The sequence below is a fragment of the Rissa tridactyla genome, chromosome 1 (genome assembly GCF_028500815.1).
Source record: "Rissa tridactyla isolate bRisTri1 chromosome 1, bRisTri1.patW.cur.20221130, whole genome shotgun sequence".
In the NCBI taxonomy this organism is placed as follows: Eukaryota; Metazoa; Chordata; class Aves; order Charadriiformes; family Laridae; genus Rissa; species Rissa tridactyla.
This window is the reverse complement of record NC_071466.1, coordinates 202,534,732-202,559,067: the sequence shown is the minus strand read 5'-3', so window position 1 is coordinate 202,559,067 and position 24,336 is coordinate 202,534,732. Positions and strand designations below refer to the sequence as shown.

The 24,336-nt window shown below is 42.3% G+C and overlaps 1 protein-coding gene across 1 annotated transcript in view; it reads left to right on the top strand.

Annotated features, from left to right (window-relative positions):
• LOC128909853 (sucrase-isomaltase, intestinal-like) overlaps positions 1–20,551 on the top strand; it is a 48,349-nt gene extending 27,798 nt beyond the window's left edge. The window contains exons 12-20 of the mRNA XM_054202217.1: positions 12–128; positions 2,827–2,975; positions 6,974–7,058; positions 9,747–9,803; positions 11,526–11,656; positions 12,483–12,571; positions 12,961–13,010; positions 17,363–17,521; positions 20,380–20,551. Of these exons, the coding sequence (XP_054058192.1) occupies positions 12–128; positions 2,827–2,975; positions 6,974–7,058; positions 9,747–9,803; positions 11,526–11,656; positions 12,483–12,571; positions 12,961–13,010; positions 17,363–17,521; positions 20,380–20,439 (897 nt within the window). The 3' untranslated portion in view covers positions 20,440–20,551. The remainder of the gene's footprint in view (positions 1–11; positions 129–2,826; positions 2,976–6,973; positions 7,059–9,746; positions 9,804–11,525; positions 11,657–12,482; positions 12,572–12,960; positions 13,011–17,362; positions 17,522–20,379) is intronic.
• Positions 20,552–24,336: the final 3,785 nt, after the last annotated feature.

Below are 24,336 nucleotides of genomic sequence, written 5' to 3'. Positions count from 1 at the left end.
TTTTTCTTTAGATCGGTGCCGATATCTGTGGGTTTAACTATAACACTACCTATGAACTCTGCTTGCGCTGGATGCAGCTTGGCTCTTTCTATCCATTTTCCAGAAACCACAATGCAGAGGGAAATATGGTAAGTAAACAAAGGTACACAAAGCTGTAGTCTATGATTACAGTAACAACAATGGTGATTTGTATTTTGTCAGAAATTAACCTGCCGTTCTCGGGTAATCTGGAGCGACGGGTGAAAAGGTGCTGCACGGAGACCAGGAATTACACACTGAAGCGTAAATTTTTCCCATCCATAGCATAAAGGTGACTTAGAAACATTGAAAAATACGTAGTATGTAACATCCGAAAGCCATGCAGAAATGTGTGCTGTGTACTTTGAATGGCAGAAAACGGTCTTCCCATGCTGTTGGCAAGATTCATCTCCTCCATCATTTACCTACTGAAGCCCAGGTTTTATTTAAGAGCCAGTGAGTGTCAGCACATCTTCCTACTCCCTTGTTTACTTCAATTTTTGTTTCTGTAACTATAATAGGTATTGCAGGAAGGGGAGAGAGGGCGTTATACACCATCTTTGCCATTTAAAAGCAAGTTTCAGACAAATGTCACATTTACAAACTTCAGACAAACATGTGAGAACTCCAAGGAGAGCCAGTGATAGCCACAGCAATTATCAGCCAAGAAGCAACAAAGACTGAAAAAGGCCAATGAGTCCATGAGAAGGATGAAAAAGTGCAGTCTCAGTCCAGACCCATGCCCTGGCTTTGTCTTATCATAAAGTCATTTCAAGACTTGTCACAGATAGAAAGAAGTATCAGGTAGTTTCTAACTATGACCAGTTTGAAGGTCTTGCAGCCTTTGTCAGTACACTGTGTTTATCAGCAACCACGATGAAACAGTTCTGCTAGTTCAATAAATGCCTTTTTTTTTTTTTTTTAATGTAAACTGAGCTGTGCAACGCTGGAGCTCAGGTTGTTAGCTAAACTCCAGTTTTCTTTGAAGTTGCATCATCAAAATGTTGCAACATTTACATCCTCAAAAAGACCTTTGTTTCTGCAGGAAATTCAGCAGATGGGCAAATGTGGGACTAATAAACTATAGTGCTGTCATTAAGAGGGCCAGGCATGGTAATCCCTGAGATATGCTGAGATATTTCTCTCTAGGAGAACAAATGTCTGCAAGGTGTTAGCTGCTGCTGTTGATAAATATTTTCTATTTACCTCTCCACTAAAATCAGAGGTACCTTATCTGTATATTTTTGCTCGGCCCTTTAGGTATGCAAATGGGGACTGGTCTGGGTGAGTGGGTATTAATCACATATGAAAAATTCAATAAGCAGAGAAAGCGCAATGGGTCTCCTTGACAGGAGCTGCAACCGAGTGTTGAGTGAATGACAGAAGTGACAGAAGATACGTTTGGTTTTATTGGATTACTTAAATCTATTTAAAACATTGTGTTCACTGAAAGAAATGAACAAGGCATTTTGGGTGACTCAGCATCACCTAAGGTGTGTGACTGTTTTTTTGTGAACTTTGGCAATATTTGTACAGTGTCAGAATACTGGTAAAAATATTGTGCAATTTTTGAAATAATAGGTGGATGCTCTGGAGCTCAGAGCCAGCAGGGAATATTATCAGTGACTAACTCTTATGTAAACATAGTAATGGAGAAATTTAACTTAAATATTGCGTTTAATTAATATTAAGTTAGTGTTAAAATAAAATCTTAAATATCCACTTTGCCTAATCCATTGGGGATTTGAAATGGTTTAATTAATACATTTCTTGTCTGAAAAGCACTAGATAATATAAAAAAGCTTTGTTACTTCTGTTCCTTTTATGTTTCATTATCCTTGGAATTCATCATGCATTCTTCAATTTTAATGAGAAAACTGAGTATTATGGGAAAATTTTGTGAAGGAGGAAGAGAGCTGTGTGACTTGTTAGCTGACTCAGTTTAGAGCTGGAGAAAGTCGGACAGGAGGAATTAAAGGAGATGTAGCTCTTTCCCGTATCAGCACTGCCCTGGGCTGTGTGCTACATTGCAGGGGAGACATGAGATGATTGCCTTGAAGTAGACCTGAAGCAGCCAACGAGTGTAGACAGATGGCTTAAACCTGCCCTCCTGATGGTGGGACCCAGCATGGGTGCCCTCTCTCCCAGGAGAGCATTGCTGGCAGCGAGGAAGCGAGCGCACTGCTGATGTGTGGGCGTCCCTTTGGTCAGAACATCCTAAAACAGTGGGCACAGGAGGAGAAATCAAGTTTCTTTGCACGGATGAAATGTTTTCCCCACCGCACAGTGACTTCAGCCACTCCTGTTGGCTTCAGCAGGGCCATGAACTTATCCTTACTCTTAAATAGATTTGCCTTTATGTTCCTGGCCAACATAATTATGCTTTTGCCTTTGCTTTGCAGCTTATCAGTCTTCCCTTTTTCCTGTGTTTCACCTTCTCTGTCCCAGAGGACTTGCATCTCCAGGATAAATTAGTTTCTAGAGACAGGGTGGCTGTTCCCAAGCCCAGACGTGAAACGCCAGGTCCGCTCCCATCACGAGGTTAGGGGTGGCTGCAGATGGCTCACACAGACCGCAGTGGGGTGTGATCTCTCTGAACTCACTGGAATTTTTCATGTTGAAAAATTTTATGCAAATATTAGTTTGGTGATAATGGATGTTTTACTTAATACATCTTCCAGTTCACAAATCAGTGCTACTTCTTATTTAAACATTTACTTCCGTAGCATTCTGTCAGCCACAGCTCTCCTTAGGTTGCACACAGGTTCTCTGTTGAATTCAGTACAAATCAAAGCTTTTCTTTAACAGGAACAAGACCCTGCAGTGTTCGGAAAGGAGTTTGCCAAGATAGCTCGTGCTACGCTTCGGATCAGATACTCGCTGCTGCCATACTTATACACCTTGTTCTACGAGTCTCACGTTCATGGAAACACAGTGGCACGGTCACTGATGCACGAGTGAGTCTGGACTCTTTTTTATCATATTTTACTCACAAAAGTGGTTGAGCTACGTATAAATTAGTTGATATCTGTTTGAGAATAGTCACAGTAATATTACTGCATGCTCTCCCTTAAAAAGAACAGTTTTACAATGAAATCTAATCAAACTATACGCACAAAAATAACTTCTAATATACGCAATGGATTTTCATTAAAATATACCCTATGTTTGTTTCCATTGCGGGGAAAAAAAAAACCTAAGTAAGGAGAATTCTGAAAATTTCTGGTCTTAGGCAAATACGCAGTTCTCTTTTATTTTAAAAATAAGAATCACATACCTGTATTTCCTATATTTGAATTAAATATATGAGATCTGTATTCTGGTCCAGAACGTCAAGAAGGCCTCATACAGAGAACTCTCCGTTTTCCAATCATCCACAGCATTTGCATTTTCCAATTTAGCACTCGCATCTGCATGCTATGTATGAAACCTACATCTGTGTCCACAAAACGCACAGAGAAAACAGAGATAGAGATGTCTGAGTGTAGAAGCAGGTGCAAACCCGAGATTAATAAATACAGACTGAAAAACCCTTCGGAAAACGAGACCACAGATTTTTGGAACAACTCGTTTTTTCAATTTAGAAGAAGCAGGAATCAAAGGGAGGTTTAGTTTCCCCTCTCAGCATCTCTTAATTAGCTTTTAACCTGCTTTTGGTAAATTTTCTACTTCAGAATGCTTTATGCAAAGACTTGAGCCAAAGAAGTGCAAATAGTACATATGAAAGGCTACTGCCCGAAGCTCTGACACAATTTAGTCTCATAGGTGCAGGCTACGTCCAGGACTGTTTAATGTTCTTTTTCCCTTTAGGTTAAAAACATTTTGGTTAAAGGGTAAGGCGTTTTTTGCAAATTAAACTGAGATTACAGTAAAGTGCAGACCATTGAGGTATGGAAAGGATGTGCACAAAACCTGCTTTGCCTACGCAGTGTAATGGCTGACTGATAAGTTTTAAAAGCAGTATCCTTCCCCCTCCTACTCTGCTACCTTATTTAACTGGGCTACATTAAGGAGAAGTGTTATAGGTACTCATGTCTTAAAAGGGGCTATATGCTATTTCAAGTATTTATTTTAGCTCTATTTTCACTTAATGAGATTTGTGTTAATATTGGAAATGTCCGAGTTCATTTTGGCATTAATATTAGCTAATGTCTGCTACTACAGAATTACTTCAGTGGTGTTAAAGCTGCCTTTCTGACTGTTCCCGGCATACTTGGGCTCTATTTGGGCCACACCTACATTTAGCAAATTTCCAAATTCGCTTTGATTTGAATTGTGGAGCAGTCTCAGATGCACCAGTGAGACTTCTGTCGGGTGAAACTGAGCTGAAAGGTGGGCTCCAGCCATTGATGGGAGTTTAGTCAGTGTGACCAGGCTGGGATTACTAGGAAATAAAACCTCTCAAATGCATGTAGGGAGTGTAGGCATCGGGAGATCAGCACAAACTGTTTCACTACCCAGGTCCCATCCTAGTGGCCACATCACTTGCTAATGTTGCCATAGCTAGATCCTAAAATGGCTTAAAAGCATTTCTTACTATTATTAGATAATTCTGTTTATTATTGTTACTTAACGAGTATTTCTTACTATTTCTAAATTAGTGTTCATTGGTCTAGTGGGTCTGTTCAAGAAGAGAAAGTGACCCAGATGCTGACAGGAGGAGAAATGTGGGGTTTAGAGAAAGAGAGAACTGAAACAGAATTTTCGATGTGTGGATGATGGAATTTTACATCAAACCTTTCCCTCGTAACAAATACAAAGGAGAGCTAAAAAAATTGCACTCGTTTTTCAGGTGGAGCTGTTATGAGTTCACAAGGCTCACCGTGAGAACGGCTCTGCCTGGGCAGGGAGTCTCCAAGCAATAGCTATTTCATGTGGTCATTCCAGATTTTTCATTTCATTTCAAATATTTTAGGTGCTCATTTCAAATCACAAAGAACAACAACATGCCAGTAGATTCCTATAAGCATTTTAGGGGCCTCTGAGGCTTTCACTCGGTGAAACAGAAGCGCCAGTAGCTCAGCTGTCCAAAAAGACCGGGAGGTGGTAGTCCATTACTGGAAGGGAAAGCTCTGCTTCATGGCTGAACAGGGGAAAAATAAGCCAGAAGAGAGGCCAGCATCTAACCATAGGAAGCACGTAGGTGATATTAAGCACCTTTCATAGATCACAGGTATGGCTTAATGGCTTCTATTTTCAAAATAGGAAAGTTCCTTTGTTTGCTGAATTTGGGCCCGTGGTTGCTATAATTGCAAGAGAAAACAATGCTGAGTTAGATGGTGAGATCCTGGTTTCCACATGAAAATAAGATCGACTTCTCTTTCGTCATAATTTCTTGATCAGGTTTTTCTCCTGAAATCTCCCACAACAAAGTATATTGAATCAGTATTATAACTTTATGATAGCAAAATTAAAAATACAGAGAAGCTATTAAGATGGCAAGAAAAAACTAATGTTTTAAATTTCAAAATCTTTAGGGCAAGGTAATTCATCAAAAACCACACCCCACTTTAAATATTTACAACGTATTATGTCAAAATGCAGTAATGACCAAGATTACTCGTCCAAAAGAGCTGGTGTTTTTGACAGGAAAATAAACTCTGAATATATTGAGGTTTCTTTCAGGCAGAGCCCGAGGCATGCCTTCAAGAATATTTTTTTCCCAAGTTCCATGTACTCCCCTAAAATTCCAATATTTTAGAAATCTAAACACCGAATAGATGTCTTTTTATTGCAAGGTGGTTTTGTCATTTTGGGTTAATTTCTCTGAGTCCTGGCTGGCTGCAGTGTACGCCCATGCCCTGAGCGGGCAGGGGGTCAGAGCGGGACACCGACACCGACCCGCTCTGCTCCGGCCAGCGTGCAACAGAAACCTGTCTTTAGATGGGGGCAGCCACAAAGTCAGTTAAACAGATACAGTAAATACATTTTTTTTAAAATAAATAATTCGTACAACCTGAGTGAGTAATACGCTCATGTGCAACAGCCGGTGCGAACTTGTCAAAAACGAATGATGGTAAACCAGCCCAGTTGCCATCTTTGACAAGGCAGCAGGGCCGTTGGATGGGAAAGGGGGCAGAGGAGCAGGAGAAAGCAGGAGGTACAAGACACCTTGATTTTAGAAAGGCTCCACGTGACATTCTTAGAAGGAACAAGGATCCATTATGAATTTCCTCAGAGATAAGCTTACAAATGATTGAAGGCCTATTTAAATTCTCGAGGATTTTATGCCAGATGAGTGGCGGTTCCTGAGATGGGGAGGATCTCTCCTGTTTGCCAGGTGCTATTCAATATTTTCCTTAGCTGATGCATGGTGGAATAGAGATCTCTTCCCAAGCTGGCAGATGATGCCAGGCGAAAGGGACTGTAAGCACTCCAGGGAACATGATCAGAATCCAAAATGATTTTAATGCACTGAATAAAATGGACTGAATTCCATACGTTTTCATCCATCTGGGAAAGGCAGCTAAAAAGCGCAATATGAACGAATGTTGCTTCGTGTTTGTCCTGCAAAAGATTTCTAATGTAAATCTGTGAAAGATGCGGGATGCCGAATCCAAGGAATTTCACAAATGCTTTAGGTCCTAGAGCACAGTGGTATTCCTCTGTGCTCCCTCCCCTGGCCCTGGCCCCTGTCCTGCTCTCTGGCTCCCTCTATGAAATCTCAACCCACTGGACAGAAATTAAGTTAGCTGTTTTCCCACTGCCGCTATTCTGAAAAGAAATCACCCCCAGCGTTTTGTGGGGATTCTGTTCTGCTCCAGTATGGTAGGTGCTACTGTAATTTCTGAATCTCTGTCCACCTTTTGGCATTCCCTCAGCCACGAAAAATATTTGGAGGTGTTGAAGGATGTCGTGAGGAAGCAGATTTCTCGTCGCAGCGAGTAATACCAAAATATTCTGCAAGTTCTATAGAAATGTGAATTAACATTGTGCATCTCACTTTCAACACTAGATTTACCACTGATCAGCAGACTCATGGAATAGACACTGCCTTCCTTTGGGGACCTGCTTTTATGATTGCTCCTGTTCTTGAAGAGGCAAGTACTGTAATTAAAAAATGCCATCATATTGGAATAAAAGAAATGAACTGCGCTTAGGGCATTGGATGACATTCAGGGCATGTTTGCTCATATCCACCCATTTCTTCCCTCCACTGTCAAAGCTTGCAGAATGCATTTCTGAGCAGCACAGACAGTGCAGAGATGCCCAGTGCTTGAAATGGGAGGATGAAAGGGAGGGCACAGCATTTCCCTGCTACTCCAAGTGCTGAAGGGATGTAAACAGGCTGGATGCTGCCCCTTGTGCGCTCCTGCTATTGTGCTGGCAGCTCCCTCCAAGGACACACACAGAGTAGTAATTGTCGAAGCCAGGAAGAGACACGCGGATATTAAAGCAGACTGGTTTCCACATTACCACTCACCCACGGCGTTTTGGAACTGCAGCATCTCGAGGGCTGTGATAGGAGTTTCCCAGCATCACAGGCAAACACAGCCATTACGGAAATGGTAATGACAATGTTGGCTGCTAGTATGACAGGTTTTAAAAAGCAGCATTATCCTCTGGCTGTGCTGGGCACGGCGCTGGGGTCAGGGCTCTCACTGCTTGGCCAGAGCAGGGGTGGGTTTCTCTCCTTGCCCCACCACTGACTACTGACAGCACCAGCAAGGTATGTCTGAGCAGAGCTAAATATTTGCATGTGGCATATTCGAGAGCTGTTTGCGATCAGCATGCTGCCAGAATACCTGATATATTTTCTAGACATTGCTGATGATCAAACATATAAACAGGCCACTGTTAGTCACTTTATTTTAACCGGCCCTTGTGCCTCTGTGGGTTTAAAATGAAATTCTTATTCCTGCATCTAAAACCGTTCTTACTCCATTGAGGCACTTCATTTGCCAGTCCTTCATCTTCAGATTCACCCGGGTTTCTAATAGCTGATGACTAACAAAGAGATTCCACAGGGTCTCAGACCAGCAAGAGGATGAACGATGTGAGAGAAACATTCCCAGGAAGAGCGGGTGACAAGCCCCCTGCAAAGAAGTGAATGAAAGGAAACATTATACAGATAGATAAAATGATAGGGGGTCTAGGAAATGGGTTCCTAATGTTTTTTGGGGAACTGCAGCACAGAAGTAACACTGGGAACCTGGGGCCTGATGGGGGAAGCAGAGCTTTGGAGGCAACACTTATCTGGGTCTTGCAGTGGGAGAGAGGTGGCAGCCAGGGCTTGTGCCAGCTAGCAGGGCAGGGGGCAGAGTTGAGCTGTAAGCCCCTCACCGTGGCATCGCAGGCCAGCAGTGACTGTGTCAAACTGCAGCATGGCGCTGGCTTGTCTAGAGAAGGTGGGTCACGGACAGCTTTACCTTTGGGTCAGAGACATCTTTCCCTTCACTCCTTGGGTCCTAGGGTATGAGCAAGTGAGACAGCCACCAAAATTAAAATGGGAAACTTCCTTATGCACTGGCTTGTTTTTTAGGGAGCCGTGAAGGCAAGGCTCACCACGATTCAGATGGTGGTTATACACTTCTCTGCAGACCAGAATATCCAGGGTTGTCATAATAATGCAGAGAAAATACGGAGAGAGGAGCATCTTGACTTTACAGGTTTTTTTCCTTCAAGTTTTCAAGGCGCCTTACAGATTGAGCCTACCTCTCTTTGTTAAGCAGCTAGTAAGGTCTAAACAGACAGAGCAACCTACCCCAACCTTCCTTTCCGCAGCACTAGGACACTTCGCCTGGAACCTCTAGCACCGTCCAATGTGGCAGACAGGCTGCAGGACAAGACAAATTTCCAGCTTAGCAAGCAACTCTTGTATTCCAATGTGAGCTTTGCATACTTTCATAAATCAGCTATTTCTTACTCCTTCTATTGGTTTTTATATATATCTATATCTATGTATCTATGTATAAAATCCCTAAAGTGGTAACTTTGCCTTAATTCATTTCTTCCACCTTTACTTTTCATGCTCCACCTGCTCCCTGGCGTAGACCTTGGGGGTAAAGCATAATTCTGCAAAGGGGCAGACATCTATGTTGAGAATCAAAATTAATCTGTTTGTGAGAAAAAACAATTTGAGACAAAAGAGGAAGGATTCCAACTTTTCCCGGAGTTACTAATTCAAAGTGTCTTTAGCGTGGTTTCATCCCTGCAGCAATATGATACAATGCATGCTGCAAAACAAAGTACGGCAATTGTGCAATTAGCAGCACATTATTTATTATTATTTATCTGCAACTTTAAATTGTTGCCAAGAAGACAAGTGGCTGTGTAACCTCCTTGCCAGACCCTACTCTCTGCCTGTTTCTGCCACAGGAACGGTGCAAGAGGCACCGAGCAGTGGTGTCCCCACACTCCATCATCAGATGTGAAGTCCTGTCTTGCAAAGGCTGCCGTAGACCTCGCCGGGATTGCCCAGACGTTAGAGGAATTCACCCAGGCCCATTACTTTTGCAAGACATAGAGCTATGTGCTAGACCGAAATAATCATATAACATTGACTCATCCCACGGAATGGCAGTAAAAAACCCCAGACAGGTCTGTTTAGTGTTATAGGTTAGCCAGCACTAGTCCACTGCTATTGTAATAACTCAGCCATAATATCCAAGATTTGACGTTATTAGAATATTCAGCATACATCTCTCCATGCGCAAATATAATAAAGCTAATGTAATATCAGAAATGCAAAAAGAAAAAAGAATTTAATCACTTTATAACAATTACAGGGAGCAAGATCTGTGGATGTATACTTCCCTGAAGCACGTTGGTACGACTACTACACGGTATGTACTTTTAAGATTTCGTTTCTTACATTTTTCACATAATTCTTAATGGCGCAATTCCAGCAAAATAACTTTTAGCTATGTTCAGCAGTATTTTTACCTCAGCATCTGTGTTTAAGAAAACTAGAGCACAAAAAGTCTACTCCAGCCTAGCTGGGAGAGTAAATTACACAGCTTTCAGTAGCATTTTATTTTCTATTTTTGGTTTGTAGAGCTCTAAGACACAGAGAACTGAATTTTCAAGAGCAGCCCAGAAATTAATGAAACTGTCAAGATTTCTTTCTTCCCCTCCTCACTCCCCTTATTGCATGATTTAAATCTTTTACCGATACACTGCTCTGCACAGAAACGGAGACAGAAACCTGAGTCGTACTCCCGAGAACGTGCTGCACACTATTTTGTGCGTGCAGTTTCACGCATGCCTCACTTTTGACAGGAGGCATATTTAGAGAGCAGGGTGAGGCAACCCTCTGAAAGATGCTTCCAAGAGATGCAGAACAATTTGCACCCTGGAAAATGCCGGCCTCTTCTAGTTTCAGGGACTACAAGTGTTGACCTTTCAAACACCATCCCCAGCACTGCATTCCCAAAAGCTCCGTTTCAACCTAACTGCGCTCTGCTGCAATCTGCAGGATGAGGCCAGTGTTGGCTTCAGGAGGAGTAGTTAGGCTGATGCTGAGAGCTATCGGAAATGGGAGCTCAGGAGCATCAGGCTGTTGTTAACTACCCTGAGCGAGGCTGGTGGAGGAGCGGGTAGGACAGAAATGCTCTCAGAGGAAATTCAGACTTATTTGTGAAGAAGTTCGGTCATTTTCAGCATTTGGATGGTGTCCTCAGATGGATGTTCATCCAGCCCTTTCCCCTTTCTATTTTCATAAGGCTGTGGTGCTGCGGAGTGGAGCATTTTGTTCGGCTCTCCTTGTTGTGGTTCGCCCTGGGTCCCCCCAGCCGGGCTGGTCATGGGGACGGCCACACCGGCGTCCTTTGCTCTGCCTATGGGGCACGTCTCCGGCATTAGCTAAGCTCAGCTCCCAGCATTTGGCACGCATTTGCCATACAGATGGCGCTTATCCAAAACCAAGGTTGGGTACTTACCATAACTTAAAATTACCGTTTACAGAGGGCAAGAGCAAAGCCTTGCTGTTATCTATATGTAAGCCTTGCCTACACCTGGTTTTGAGGCATTAAACCAGAAAGGAGTGATGGAGAGAACTTAATGCTGGTTGTCTACACGTATACGAATTTCAGTCACTGAATGCTGTAATTACCTTTTGAAAGGGGAATGCTTGTCCTCAAAAGAGAAGAAAATCTACAGTTTACATTCCCAAACGATTATGAATCACTTACCTTAAACTGAAATGTGACAGGCTCCATATGCATAAAAAGAGGAAGCAAAAGTTTCTCTTTCTTTTTGCTTAGAGTCCTGATGAGGATTTTTTTTTTCCCACAGCATATGGAATAATGATACCATTTTTAAAGACGATTCGCTGTCTTTCATTCATGATCCTTCTATCTCATGCATATGCATAACTGCAGGGGCTAGATCCTCTTTCATGTTAAAAAAGGAACTGGAATAATACCCCTGAAATCTGCTTTTTTGTTTGGATCCTCACTGATGTGATTGAGATGAAAATGTACCCCTTGGTCTCTTTCAGTGGTATATTGGCACAATGTATAGTGTCCGGATTTGTGGTTTTTTAACAGCATTAATTTTTGCAATAGGGTCATAGAGTGCCAAGCACCTGGACCAAGAAATATGCTACCGTGGCCGCCCCACTGAGCAAGATCCCTCTGTTCATCCGTGGAGGTTACATCCTGCCAGAACAGGCACCAGCCACGACCACAACTAAGAGGTAATGTCATCTGTGTTTGTCACCAACCAGCCAAGGTGCGGGTCAGACCCACAGACGGCCAAAAAAGCAATCAAAAGAAAGTGAAGAGAGGCTACCTGCAGCTCCCAGCTGCCAACCCAGGCGATAAGCACGGTATTTTTATCCTACTATTCGCTCCATTGCATTAGGGGAAGTCACCCCAGAGATGACCCACGTCATCATTTGCGCAGCTGAAACCTACTCCTGGCTCCGTGGTTATGCTCAGAAAAGGTTTTTGCACCTCTTGCTGCCGCGCTGACCTGCAGTCAGTCATTCAAAGTAAACATATGCAAAGGGAAAACAAAAAACTTCTCCTTGGATGAATTTATCAAATGCAGTGGGCAAGGTGGAAAAGCTCAGATCTCTTTTGAGGAAAATTATTTCCCTGTGCCAATAGGTAATACACTGTTCTCAAGCCTGAACCCTGCTCAGAAGCTAATGTGAGTAGGGAAGGAAGGGAAAAGCACTGTGCAGCAACCAATCTAAACCATAGCAAGGTAGCAGTGGTGACCAGTTGTCTCTCAGACTGCCCAGTTATCCTACATTAAGGCCACTAAAGAGGGGGAAACTTGTCCACACGAGCGCTCAAAAGGTGGGAATTTTACACATCAGTGGGACAAGGCAAGGCAAAGTTTTTGTCATCATTTCAGGAGCCCTTTTGGTAAGCATGGTGGTCATTCTTCTCTTGCGGCCTTTTTTGTAACCTTAAAATTAGAGATAATTGTGTTCAGATGTTGTTGTTAAATAACTTGGAAGGGACAGTGCCCACAGGTTTGTACTGACGCTTCTCAACATGTTTTTTCAACAGCCGTCTGAACCCATTTGGGCTCATTATTGCCCTGGATGAACAAGGAGAAGCTTCTGGGTCTCTCTTCTGGGATGATGGTGATTCAATCGGTAAGCCTGGTCCCGTGCTGTGAAGTGGTATCTGTATACAGGGCTCTCCTCAGGCCACCTTTTCAGTGGTATAACGGCACTGACTCCTGCTAGAAATAGCTGCAGAACTGACCCGAAGTTGAATGTTAGAGATGTGAAAAGCAGATTGCTCTTGAAGTCAGCGTTTTGATATGAGAAAGGTGTGACACTGTGAACAGCTGGTCTGCTAGAGAGGGCAATCACTCATGCCGTGTTCCCCTGAGGCCACCCTAAGAAGACTAGAGGAAAAGATTAAATAGCCTACAAATCATCTTAGTCCGATGTTAGCCACTCGCTACAATTAACGTGAACTGCTTATGGATTTTGCTCCTTGTTTTGATACCAACCTTCCGTGCTCTGTGTTTTGACAGATACTATTGAAAAGGAGAACTACTTCTTGGCTAAATACACATTCAGCAAAGTAAGTAGCAACGTACAAGGTACCTACCTACATACATATTTTAGTGTAGCCATTGTAAGGTGCTGATGTCTAACTTTTCTCTGGAAAGCTTTTTTCTAATAGCTCGGCCTTTAAACCTGGTAAACTATTTAATGTTTTAATTTACAGACAGCTACAAAATAATCCAGCTATGATGCTGCAATTCTGTTTGCTTCATTGAGTATCATAGTGACACATCATTAATGTCCCTGTTGTACTGTGAATCTGAAAATCCACTTTTTCAGCTCAGATTTTTTTCCCCCCGAGTCACAGCTTCTGGGGATGAGGGACCTTTCCCTTGTTTTCCTCCGGGGAACATTTTCAGTCTGATGGGTGGGAGAAGGCTACGTTCTTCTCTTCAGGATATCCCCGCAACTTTTTGACTTTGATCACTCGAAGTTTTTATTTCGTGGACCAGAGAATTACGTAGTCTCACTTCTTTAGCTGTCATTTCCTTGTCTGACAGCACAGAGATTGCTCCCATGGTCGATCTCACACGGAGTGATTCAGCACGCTACCGGCAACCCACCGTGCTGATCAGATGCTCCACGCAGCGCAGGAATAGATTAGCTTGGGGTCAGTGCACTAATGCCTTTCACACAGCGCTTACTTCTGTGCAGACATGTCCTGAGAAAGATCAATAGAAAAAAACAACAGAGAAAAATACTATAAAATAAATCTACTAGAAGCTCATTAAGTATATGATAGTAAGTTGCTGGAGTTATTGTAAAAAACCTTAACCTACTTCAATAATCTATGCAGATCATATTTTGTCTACAGTTCTAGCATTTGATAAGAAATAGGATGTTGTATGTAGACAGTTGCATGGTTTTAGTCAACAGCCGGCTGAATACGAGCCAGCAGTGTGCCCAGGTGGCCAAGAAGGCCAGTGGCATCCTGGCCTGTATCAGAAATTGTGTGGCCAGGGAACTGATTGTCCCCCTGTACTCTGCACTGGTGAGGCCTCACCTTGAGTCCTGTGTTCAGTTTTGGGCCCCTCACTACAAGAAAAACATTGAGGTGCTGGAGTGTGTCCAGAGAAGGGCAACGAAGCTGGTGAAGGCTCTGGAGAACAAGTCTTATGAGGAGCGGCTGAGGGAGCTGGGGGTGTTTAGCCTGGAGAAAAGGTGGCTGAGGGGAGACCTTATCGCTCTCTACAACGCCCTGAAAGGAGTTGTAGAGAGGTGGGGGTTGGTCTATTTTCCCAAGTTAGAAGGGATAGGATGAGAGGAAATGGCCTCAGGTTGTGCCAGGGGAGGTTTAAATTGGATACTAGGAAAAATTTCTTCACCGAAAGGGTTGTCAAGCATTGGAACAGACTGCCCAGGGAAGTGGTGGAGTGACCATCCCTGGAGGTATTTAAAAGACATGCAGATGTGGCACTAAGGGACATGGTTTAGTGGTGGACTTGGCTGTGCTAGGTTTATAGTTGGGCTTGATGATGTTAAAGGTCTTTTCTAACCAATATGATTATATGATTTTCATGCCATGTATTCCTAAAAGCCCCACAGTAGTCTACAGAAAATATTCAAAAGAATGACATTGTGTTAACTCCTATTGTGATATTGCTCTTAGAATGTGTATCTTCTAGGAGCAAGCGCAAGCCAGGGTAAGCCAATGGGTTTTATTATGTAGTCTTGTATATTTGTAAGATATTTTCCTGGAAATAATAACACATGTCTAGACTTTAAATTTAATTTTTTATATTTTTGTTTCTTGATTTACCAAGAAAAAGAAATAAAAAAGGGTATTTCAACAGCAAAAAGGAAGAAAAATCACTCTGACTTTCTGTATTCTCTATATAGTAATTTATTGCAGGAAGGCTACAGAAAAACAATATCCAGTTTTATATTAAATTCTGATCTGTGCAAATTAGATTGTTGATTCACTGGCACTTTTATTTCTCATTGCTCATATTTGACTTCTGCCTGTAAATCCATGACTGAAGTCCCTATCTGCATTCCAATAATCTCTAATGTAGATTTTTTATTATGTGTTTATAAAGGAAACAATCCATCTCAAATAGCAAATTGTAGAGGTATGAGAAATGTATGAAAGCCTTGGTATTTGTTGCATATTTCTATATTCTTAAAAAATCGTGGATGAATAATTTAATCACACCTAGTTTTAGGAGAACACACAAGTTTTGTTCCCTAGATGATTTACTGGTAAGGTCTGACATCACAGCATTTACCCTGAACACAGCACAGAGTGTTGCGCAAGTAACAGCTAGAGGATTAGACCCTCTCACTTATATTTTTATTTAAAGAACCCAGAAGTACAAAGAAGAATTCAAGACTAGTGCAGGCACTTAAGTCTCAGAGAATGATTCAGGCTGCTTGCTCTCTGGTACTGTCTCACTGCGGTTGGTATTTTAATCCACTTGACACCTCCATTTTGACAAGTATAATGGCTAAGTGACCTAAGTCAAAGTGCCCCAAGTCAAAGTGCCCCATATATTAAGCCTACCAGTCTAGAAAAATAGATAAGCCGGATATATAAGATCTGCTGTACCTCAGGTATGAGCAGAGAGTGCCATAAACTCTGTCTCCATCCCCAGAGGTGGCAGACAAGGCAGAGGGAGAGGGGTTCAGACTGTACCGAGTCCAGACTACACTAAAGGGATAATGACGGGAAGGTTTGCCCAAGGAAACGGGAGCTTCTGAAAGGATATGCTAGCCACTAGGTAACTGAATAGTCTGAAAGCAAGTTCCTCCTAAAACTGGTACAATTTTCAGGGGGAAAATGTAGGGAGAAAAAAAAGGTGAAGTTCATAGGACCAGAGCAAGACAGTAAAAAAGAAAAATCATGACTCTGCTGCTCAGAAGTGCAGGAGGAAGTCCTGGCTTCTGGTCTCTGACCTTCTTTTAGCTTTGCATTTATGGGGCTTTGAGTGATATCCATAAGTTCCCTCCCTCTGACGAGAACTCAGGGCTTTCCTGTGCAATTGCATTAACCACTAGATGCTTGGGGAGGAAAGGGTCATTCATTCCATGGACTGTCACCTCCCTGTCTCTCCAAGACCTTCAGTTCTAGACCTTGGTCAGAGGGACAATGATGTGTGCTGCAGAGTCCCGTCTCAGAGCCTCAGAGCTTGATTGCAACCTTATTTATTAATACAGCTGCAATCACTGAGCTCAGCATCACACTGAGCTTACTTGGGTCTATCTGGCCACCTCGAGCTAGCTCTCCTGCTCAGCCACACCTGAGACAGCAATAAATGACCGTAGGGAGGTGGTCTCCCCACGCTGAACCTCCCCCTATGCTGGAGCTCTGCCAATAGCAAGACACCACATGTATGTACCCTAACAAATTCTCCAGAGGCTTTTAGAGGCCTCTCCCCGTTTGCTCCATAATAGCCAACGTTCCTTATTTTAGGCAGTTTAAATCAGTGTGCTGAGGATTAGCACTTATTTTTAGTGCGGATGCCTGAAATAAAAAGTCTAAGCACAACCCTAACTTACAAATACTGTGATCTAGCTTCTGCTCCCCTCCTACCATGCACCATTGAAATAGCATAAGCTAATCTATGCAAAAGTTTCCATCATGGGTTTCTCCTTGGCGTATTTTTAAAAAGTCATGATTGCATAGCGATTCATCATTTCCCGAGCAGTGTAATTCATCTTTATTTCCTTAACAACTTTGATCACATAACAAATGCAATGATTCCTCTTCATTGCTTGTATGGGAAATTACTGTCACTGGTGATCCAAATGAATTTGCTTAATGACTTTGTATGTCCTCTTGGTACATCCCCAAATACAGAATATACAGTAAATAAGAAGTACAACTAAGAAAGCTCTGTGAACATGTGGCGTTCCTTCAGTGTCCTTAAAGCTGGGACATATATAACAGAGATTTCTAGCAAGAACTGTGGAGATGTGGAACCTAAAATAGGGGCAAAATATCTAGCAGCTGATGTTTGTGGAAGATGCTAATGGTTTAAAGCAGTTAGTTTTGGATGTTAATTAAATCTGCCTTAAGGTCACTAATTGAATCTCCGAATCTGGATTTTGGCTTTGCATATGCCACTGTACCCTGTAAATAGGTACAAGAACCAAATTTGCATTGATTACAAGTAGAAAAAACATGCCCAAGAGGATTCCAAATGAATGCTGTGTCTGTGTTAGTTTATAATCATACATGAAACCTTTCTTATGTGAAAATTAATGTGACTGTTGTTTTTCCTTTATGATCTCAGACTTTAATGTCTACATTGGAAGACATTCTGTATGTTCACTGACAAAGATGAGACCATAACAGTAACAGTATGCAGTATGTCACCTCTAAAGAGTTGTCGTGGTCCTAAAATTTTTTTCTGTGGCTTTTTCCAGGGAAACCTGAAGACAGAAATTCTTAAAAATGGCTACCGAGGAGCTGACACCCTGAAGTACAACAAAATTACGGTTCTTGGCCTGAGTCTGAGACCTCATGCTGTTGCTCTGAATGGAAGAGCCATCCGTGGAGATGCTTTCTCTTATGAGCTGAACGGGGTAAGAGCTGCACTGAGCAGCTATGAAAAAACTTAGGAAAAGGGGATAGTCAATGAAGAGTTTCTCATCCACATCCGTTTACGTTTCCAAGTATAACCAGACACCAATTATTAATACAACAGACTGAGTTTTACAGGGGAAAAAAAAAAAAAACAAAAGCAAGAGCTTTTTTAGGAAACTTTAATCTTTGCTATTACACATACACTGTCTTTTACTTAACGTCTGCCAGTTATACAAGTTTTTAAACTAATGAAATAATGAAAAGAAGATAGAGCTCCACAAACTGGGAGAAAAGTTAGCAGTTTTACGGGCATTATTATCACTCTGCTAAAATGAGAAAACTTGTCAAAGTTATTTATCAGCTGCTGAAAAGAAGTGGTGGAGATCTTTTCTCACAATTACTTAGTGGCCAAAAATGATTACAGTATAGCTGGCTCTAATGAGCGTCTCCCTGACTTCAGACGAGGGCAGGGCAAATCTCTGCTCTACTACTGTGTTCCTAAGGAAACTATCACTACAGTGAGACAACAGCTACAGTTGCAGCATCTTAAAGTGTCCAGCCTCAGTGTCCCAGATCAAAATGCATGACTCGATTGTGCAGTGCTCCTCTAGCACCAACAAGGAGACGCCCCAGAGGGGACAGACGTCCTTAATAAACAGCTGCAACAGCCTCTGTGGTCCCAATATCCTTTTCCGCAGGAGAACAGACAAAAGGAGCAACACTGAGTAAAATTCCTTTGCTCTGGTCACTTGTCCCATATCTGTCACCAGCCACCAGGCTGAAGTGGGTCTTGCACACTTTGTATGAGATGCGGTACTCGCGTCTCAGCACTGGTTTGCATCTAGGGAACTCCCAGTGCTAACACTATAAGATGCCACTAACTCATCGTTCAATCAAAGGTAGCTGAGGCAACAAGCAATTGGTGTCACATCTCATGTTACTCTACCCACTTGGCTAAATGATTTAAGTTTATTTGTAAGCAAAGTGTGATCCCCATTATACGCACCTGGTTCTAACATTTATTTTATTGACAGAATCTGTAAAGGAAGAAAATTGCTGAGAATAAATTTCTGCCTTGGAGAATCGTAAAAAACTCACTTTCAGAGATGATGTCGTAAATAAATGTAATCAGTATTGCCTCAAGGGAAGAAATTGTTTAACAGCCTCTAAGCAAGCTGAAAGCAACATAAATGTGGCAGGGTAAAGAAAACACTCCATTGAGATGTGCTTGAAGGCACCAATCACAGAAATCCAAGAGATAACTGCTTACTACCAGCATCACATAAAAAGATGATTAAGACAGACTTAAAAGCTTGTCACAAAAGTATCATTTAAAATTTCATTTAAGTGCAAAAGGTGATCTCAGTGAATTAAGAACTACTTCAAATAACGGAGGAAAAAACATGAAGCTGCCGTAGTAGGGAAGGTACAAAACGGCACAAAAATTATATTATTTAAACCAGCTAAATATATTCCTCTCTCAATTCTAAGAGATTCAGTCCAACCGCTCCCACCATCCCAATACAGATGTTGTAATGCCATTACCTAGAATCCTCTCATGTTTGACTCTCTATCAAAAAAAAAAAAAAGTACTAGCAGCTTGGGTTTAGAACTTGAAAATCTACAATCCATGTAATTAAAAAATAACAAAATCCAAAGGGCAAATTTGCCACTTTCTCACAGGCTTAATGAGATTACATACTGTACAATAGTTTAACAAGCACACAGACTGTACTGTTTGAAGGGACGTAGCAGAAAGTAACTTCTACCATATCGCTTTTGCTTTACAGAAAGCAAATTTGCCTAAAAGCAGTGCTTAAGTGCATAATTGAGCCATAGTTATTTGTATATAAATAGAAGCAGTTTGCTTAGTAATAAGCCACTTTTTTTCCCCTCTGATTCATGCAGCGGTGCCCTAATCTGACATTTGTAATATTGCAGAATCTTCCTATTATTAGGAGTCTCTCATCTATTTTTTCGCCCCGGAGCATCGTAGCCTAAGAGCCACAGGAACTGTATTGAAACTGCAGTGGGGATGCTGGACGAGCGCTTCTGTTCACCAGGCAACAAAATGACCTGGGTGTAGGAAGGTTCTCCTTTTTCCTCCACTTGCATCCTCTGCTGGGAAGTGCGGGGAGGTTCCCAGTGTCCTTACTTCCCAATGTCCGTACAGTAGTGCAGTCTGGAGCAGCCCCTCTGGTTGCCTGGCGCTTTTGGGTTTGTGTTTGGATGGGGCTGTGGTATTTTTGTCTGGATCTGGCCCTGTATTTGAATAAAAGGCAAATTCTTCAAGAAGTGGAATGCCTGTTTACCAAGTAGTGGCAGGGAACTGTTTCTGATGAAAGACGAAAACATTACATACTTTGAAAAAGTGATCTAAGCATAGGCTGTTAGAGTGATGTTAACATGAATTTGTGGGTGGGCAAAGAAATAACTAAGAGGTGTGAATGGGTATTACGCATTTTAAGAGATTATTAATTCTGAAACCTAAAGATAAAACTGGTGAAGTACTGAAAATGGAAATTATGCAAGCAGCATAAAATACATCAAATTTAACATTGAACAGAGACAGAGCAGGACATGTATTGTATTTATAATTTCATATTTAATTCATGTTCTTAATTAGTTTTAAACTGTTCCTGAATTTCTAAAAGGGATGTCAAATTGGATACAGCAGTAGAAAGATGCATGCTGCCACCAAGTCAGTCCTGCCTACCAGATGAGGTTAAGGGAATCATGAAGGTCTAAGCTCAAGTTTCCCTTCTTGTTCTCTGTTTTGAGCTGGTCTTTCTTAAGTTAACATAAAGTTAATTAATGTGGTTCATTAATGTTTTGTCTTTTTTTTTTTTTTCCACAGAAACTCACTTTATGGATTTCTGCCCCACTTACTCAGGAACTCAACATTAAGATTTACTAGAATGGTCAGAAAACACTGACATAATTTAGGACCCTTGGCTCTCAGATATTGATCTTACTTTGATTTTAAGGTAGAAAAAGCATTTAGCCATTAAAACATTGCTTATGTACATGATGACTGTTCATTTCCTATGTGGTATTTGTAACTCAGTATTCTTCAAATAAAATTTTCAATAGTAGTTAAGTAGTTAATGAGTATTACCATAAACTGGTGTGTGTTCAAAATAGCATGAAGAAATCTTCCTGTAAGCTCTCTCTCACCTCAGATGGAGATAGTGTTTGGAATTGTTCTTGCTGGGACCATATTCTGGACAGCATACACTGGGGTATTTTTTTCAAACCTACGGTGGCAAAAAAAAAAGAAAAAGGAACAGCCGGACCATCAGCTTAACTTACATAGCCCTGACCTGTGGGAGGGATTGTCATTTGTCAAGAGAATGCTTGGGTAACCCAGCTAATCAAAGGTTGGAGATACCTAGATCATTGTACTTCAGCTATCTCTAGCCGCAGAATGATCTCCCAAGACTGTAAGAAGCTCCAGCTTATGGAAATGGCTCTAAGGAGCAACTTTTATTTTAATAATATAATATGTAATCAGCCATCAATACAATATGTAGTACATATCATATACAATATAATAAATATTAATACAGTACTATATGGAATATTATATGACCAGCTGGTATAAATCAGCCAATAGACCCAGACTACAAAATCTGCAACTGCAGCGACCACTTGCTTTTTCCTGTGTTCCTGCACTGTAATTAACACAGCCCAGGTATGTCTTGGGATCCAGTGATCATAGAGGGGATTTGTTGAAAACTTGGGGGATTTCTTTCAAGAATTTGTTTCTCTCTGGAGAATGTTCCCAGTGTTAAGCAGCCCTTACTGCGGTGAATGGTTGGTGCCCCTAAATGTACATCATGACTTATGACATGTGGTGGGGACCGACATCATGGCAGGGGCAGAGCTTCACAAACTCAGCTGTTCACAAACTTTTAACTCCAAGCTAAACAGCTCTTTTTACTTTTGCTGATGTATGCTCATGAGAAACCTGAGTCACTGTTCGCAACCATAAGAGCTTCAATAGTGAACAGATACTCCAGCAAGGAGGCTGGGAAGGGACCGTGGTCCGGTTTAGGCTGCTAGTACCTGCTCTCCCTTCTCTAGCAGTGAAGCTCGCCCCAAACATTGCAGGCAGTGTTAAGCTTCATCTCAAGCTCCTCAAGGTGTTTGTGACTCTTCTTGTTCCTGTCTCCCACCACGTACACGTCTCCCACAAAAATGTACAGAAAATCTTTCTCGTGGCAGAAATGCCGTGTCAGTTCCCAGCAGATGAATTCTGCTTCCAAAACTCTGCAGGGAAAGGTTTCAGCTGCAGACTATTCTTGCAAAAAGCTCCCCAACACTACTTCTCCTTGAGAAACTGCTGCTGACATACAGACACGAGTGCAAGTGCTGCACATTTTAACAAGAATGTCTGGTTTTCACAACGATCGGTTCTAGGCCACCCAAGGACTCGGAGTTCATCCAGGTGTTTTCACGTGATCGCATTTCTTCTGAATTAGCCAGGACACACAAGGCAGCAGTATAAACGCCTCCAGTTTGTCAGCTGCAGGAAGACCAATGCAGTTCTGTCTGGCTGCTAAAAGCTGCTTTCTCAAAGCGGGCTGAGTCTTGTGGAGAAACATTAAGGCCTGGGTCTCTCCAGAGCCTTTGCTGGCTGCAGCAAGGTCTGCTGTGAAATATGTCTGCTCTGCACAGCGCAGGGAAAGCAACTTGCTCACCTGCTCTTCTGTGGGAAGAAGCTAGAGAAGTTACGACAAAAATCTGAAGAAGGTGAGAAAGGGCTGAGGAAGAGCAGAATATGGGCAGTGGGGCGAAAGCTGATCTAAGGTGACGGGTGAGACAACCATATTGCTTGCTTAAGAATACAGCCCATAACTAGACTCCTTGATGAAATAAACACTTAAAAGTGTGCCCCTCTGAGTCTGTGGACTGGGCAGATTAAGGGCCTTGTGTAAAGGAAGGGTGCCAGCACAGTTTGTGGGAGCTGTGTGTGTTTCAGAGAGAGGAAAGCAGGCGAACCTCTGTCAGAGCAGACACCAGAGGCAGGCAGCCAGAAAGAGCGGCACTTGCTGCATAAATCTGAGGAAGAACAGAGACCTAGAGGACGCGCCTGTAGTGTGTGTCACAGCTCTGCACCAGAGAGCTCAGAGTGGGGGCAAACCAGCTGGAATAATAGCATAGAATCATAGAATTGTATAGGTTGGAAGTGACCTTTCAGATCATCAAATCCAACCACCAATCTCCTTTTCTCCAGACTAAACAATCCCAGCTCCCTCAGCTGCTCCTCATAAGACTTGTTCTCTAGACCCCTCACCAGCTTTCTTGCCTTTCTCTGGAGGCTCCAGCTGGCACAGGAGATGCTGTCCCTGCTGCCACTGGTTTCTCACACGTTGTCTCGGGGCTCAGCCACCCTGCCAGTCATCCTCTCGTGCTCCCTGTGTGGGCGTTGTGGCTGCTCACCCCCTGCATGTTGCAGATATAACCAGAGAAACCTCTTGGATGGCTTGACAACATGGGACGGGTGAGGACAACTAAAGCAGAGCAGTCTTGTGCAGAATCCAACCTCTCCCACGTGGTCTTTGCAGAGATGGCATCAAAGAGGTACCTGCTCTCAGAGTTCCCCCAAGAGTGAGGATATTAGTTCCTCATCATGGCAAAAGAGCAAAGAGAGAGGGAAATCTGAGCACTGGGTCAGAGAAAACAAATTTGTGAACATCCCGGCTGGGAGCGGGGGGACGTGATGTTTTGGTTTGTTTTGGGGGGAGGGCTGGATTTTTTCAGTGCAGAGGGTTTGTCTCTGATCTGCCTTACAGGGTGGGTAAAAGTGGGAGTGGGAGATGAGAGGGGAGGTGGTAAATTTGATGACAAATGCTGAAAGAGGAGACTGGTGTGGAAGTTGGAGCATGGATATGGCTGGAGAGCAGGGGGGATGTCACCTCCATCAAGAGCCCTTGACTCGGATAACCACGTGGACCCAGCCAGTGCTCACTGCTTTTCTGTGAAATCAGTGACTAACCTAGCAATTTCATATATATTTAAATAAAAGAAGTGCAGAAAAATACACTCCTACCGGCATCAATATGCTGTTCAGGCTTGTATTACAACCTGGATTTTATTCCTTTCTTGTTATCTTGCTCCTTGTAGCTTCAGTGAACACAATAGGAAATCACTAGTCAGTAATACATCTGCCTTGGGCTCTGATTTCACATGTTTATTTCGTAAAAGTAAGCACAGCAGCTCTTGGTCATCATTTGTATTAGGGACATCAAAGAAAAATGGAGTTTGTGTGCGCGCGCGTGTGTATCTGGCTATTTATCCTCTCTGAGCATGGAGCTGCAGGTGTAATTTTAGATCTTTTACACTTTTTTGAAGTTCTCGTTACACTGCTTGTTCTTTCCCATCCCAACAATTTCTTTCTTTTTTTGTTTTTGAGAAATGGATAAAGACTTCAGTGAAAAATACGGAACACATGTTACAAGTGATATGAGCTGGCTCCAAGAATCCACAGCCAAATATTTTTCTGTTTTTTAAGATTAGATTAGATTAGATTAAACATGAAATTTCCCAAATGTTGGAGTGGATTAAATTTATTACAGATACAGATCTTCAGTGGAGAGAGAACTTCTCAGGCTGGGATTTAAAAGCATCCATAGTTAGCTGCTGTCTGCAGCCTGCTTTTGTTAGCCATAAAACTCACCAGCTGAGTCCTACAGAACCTGAAGGAGTTGAAATGTAAAGAGAAAAATCTTACTTTGCATTTCAAAACCCTGTTAATTCTAGGCTCCTGCCTTACAAAGCCATAAAGGGAACACAGAAAATCACCAGCCAA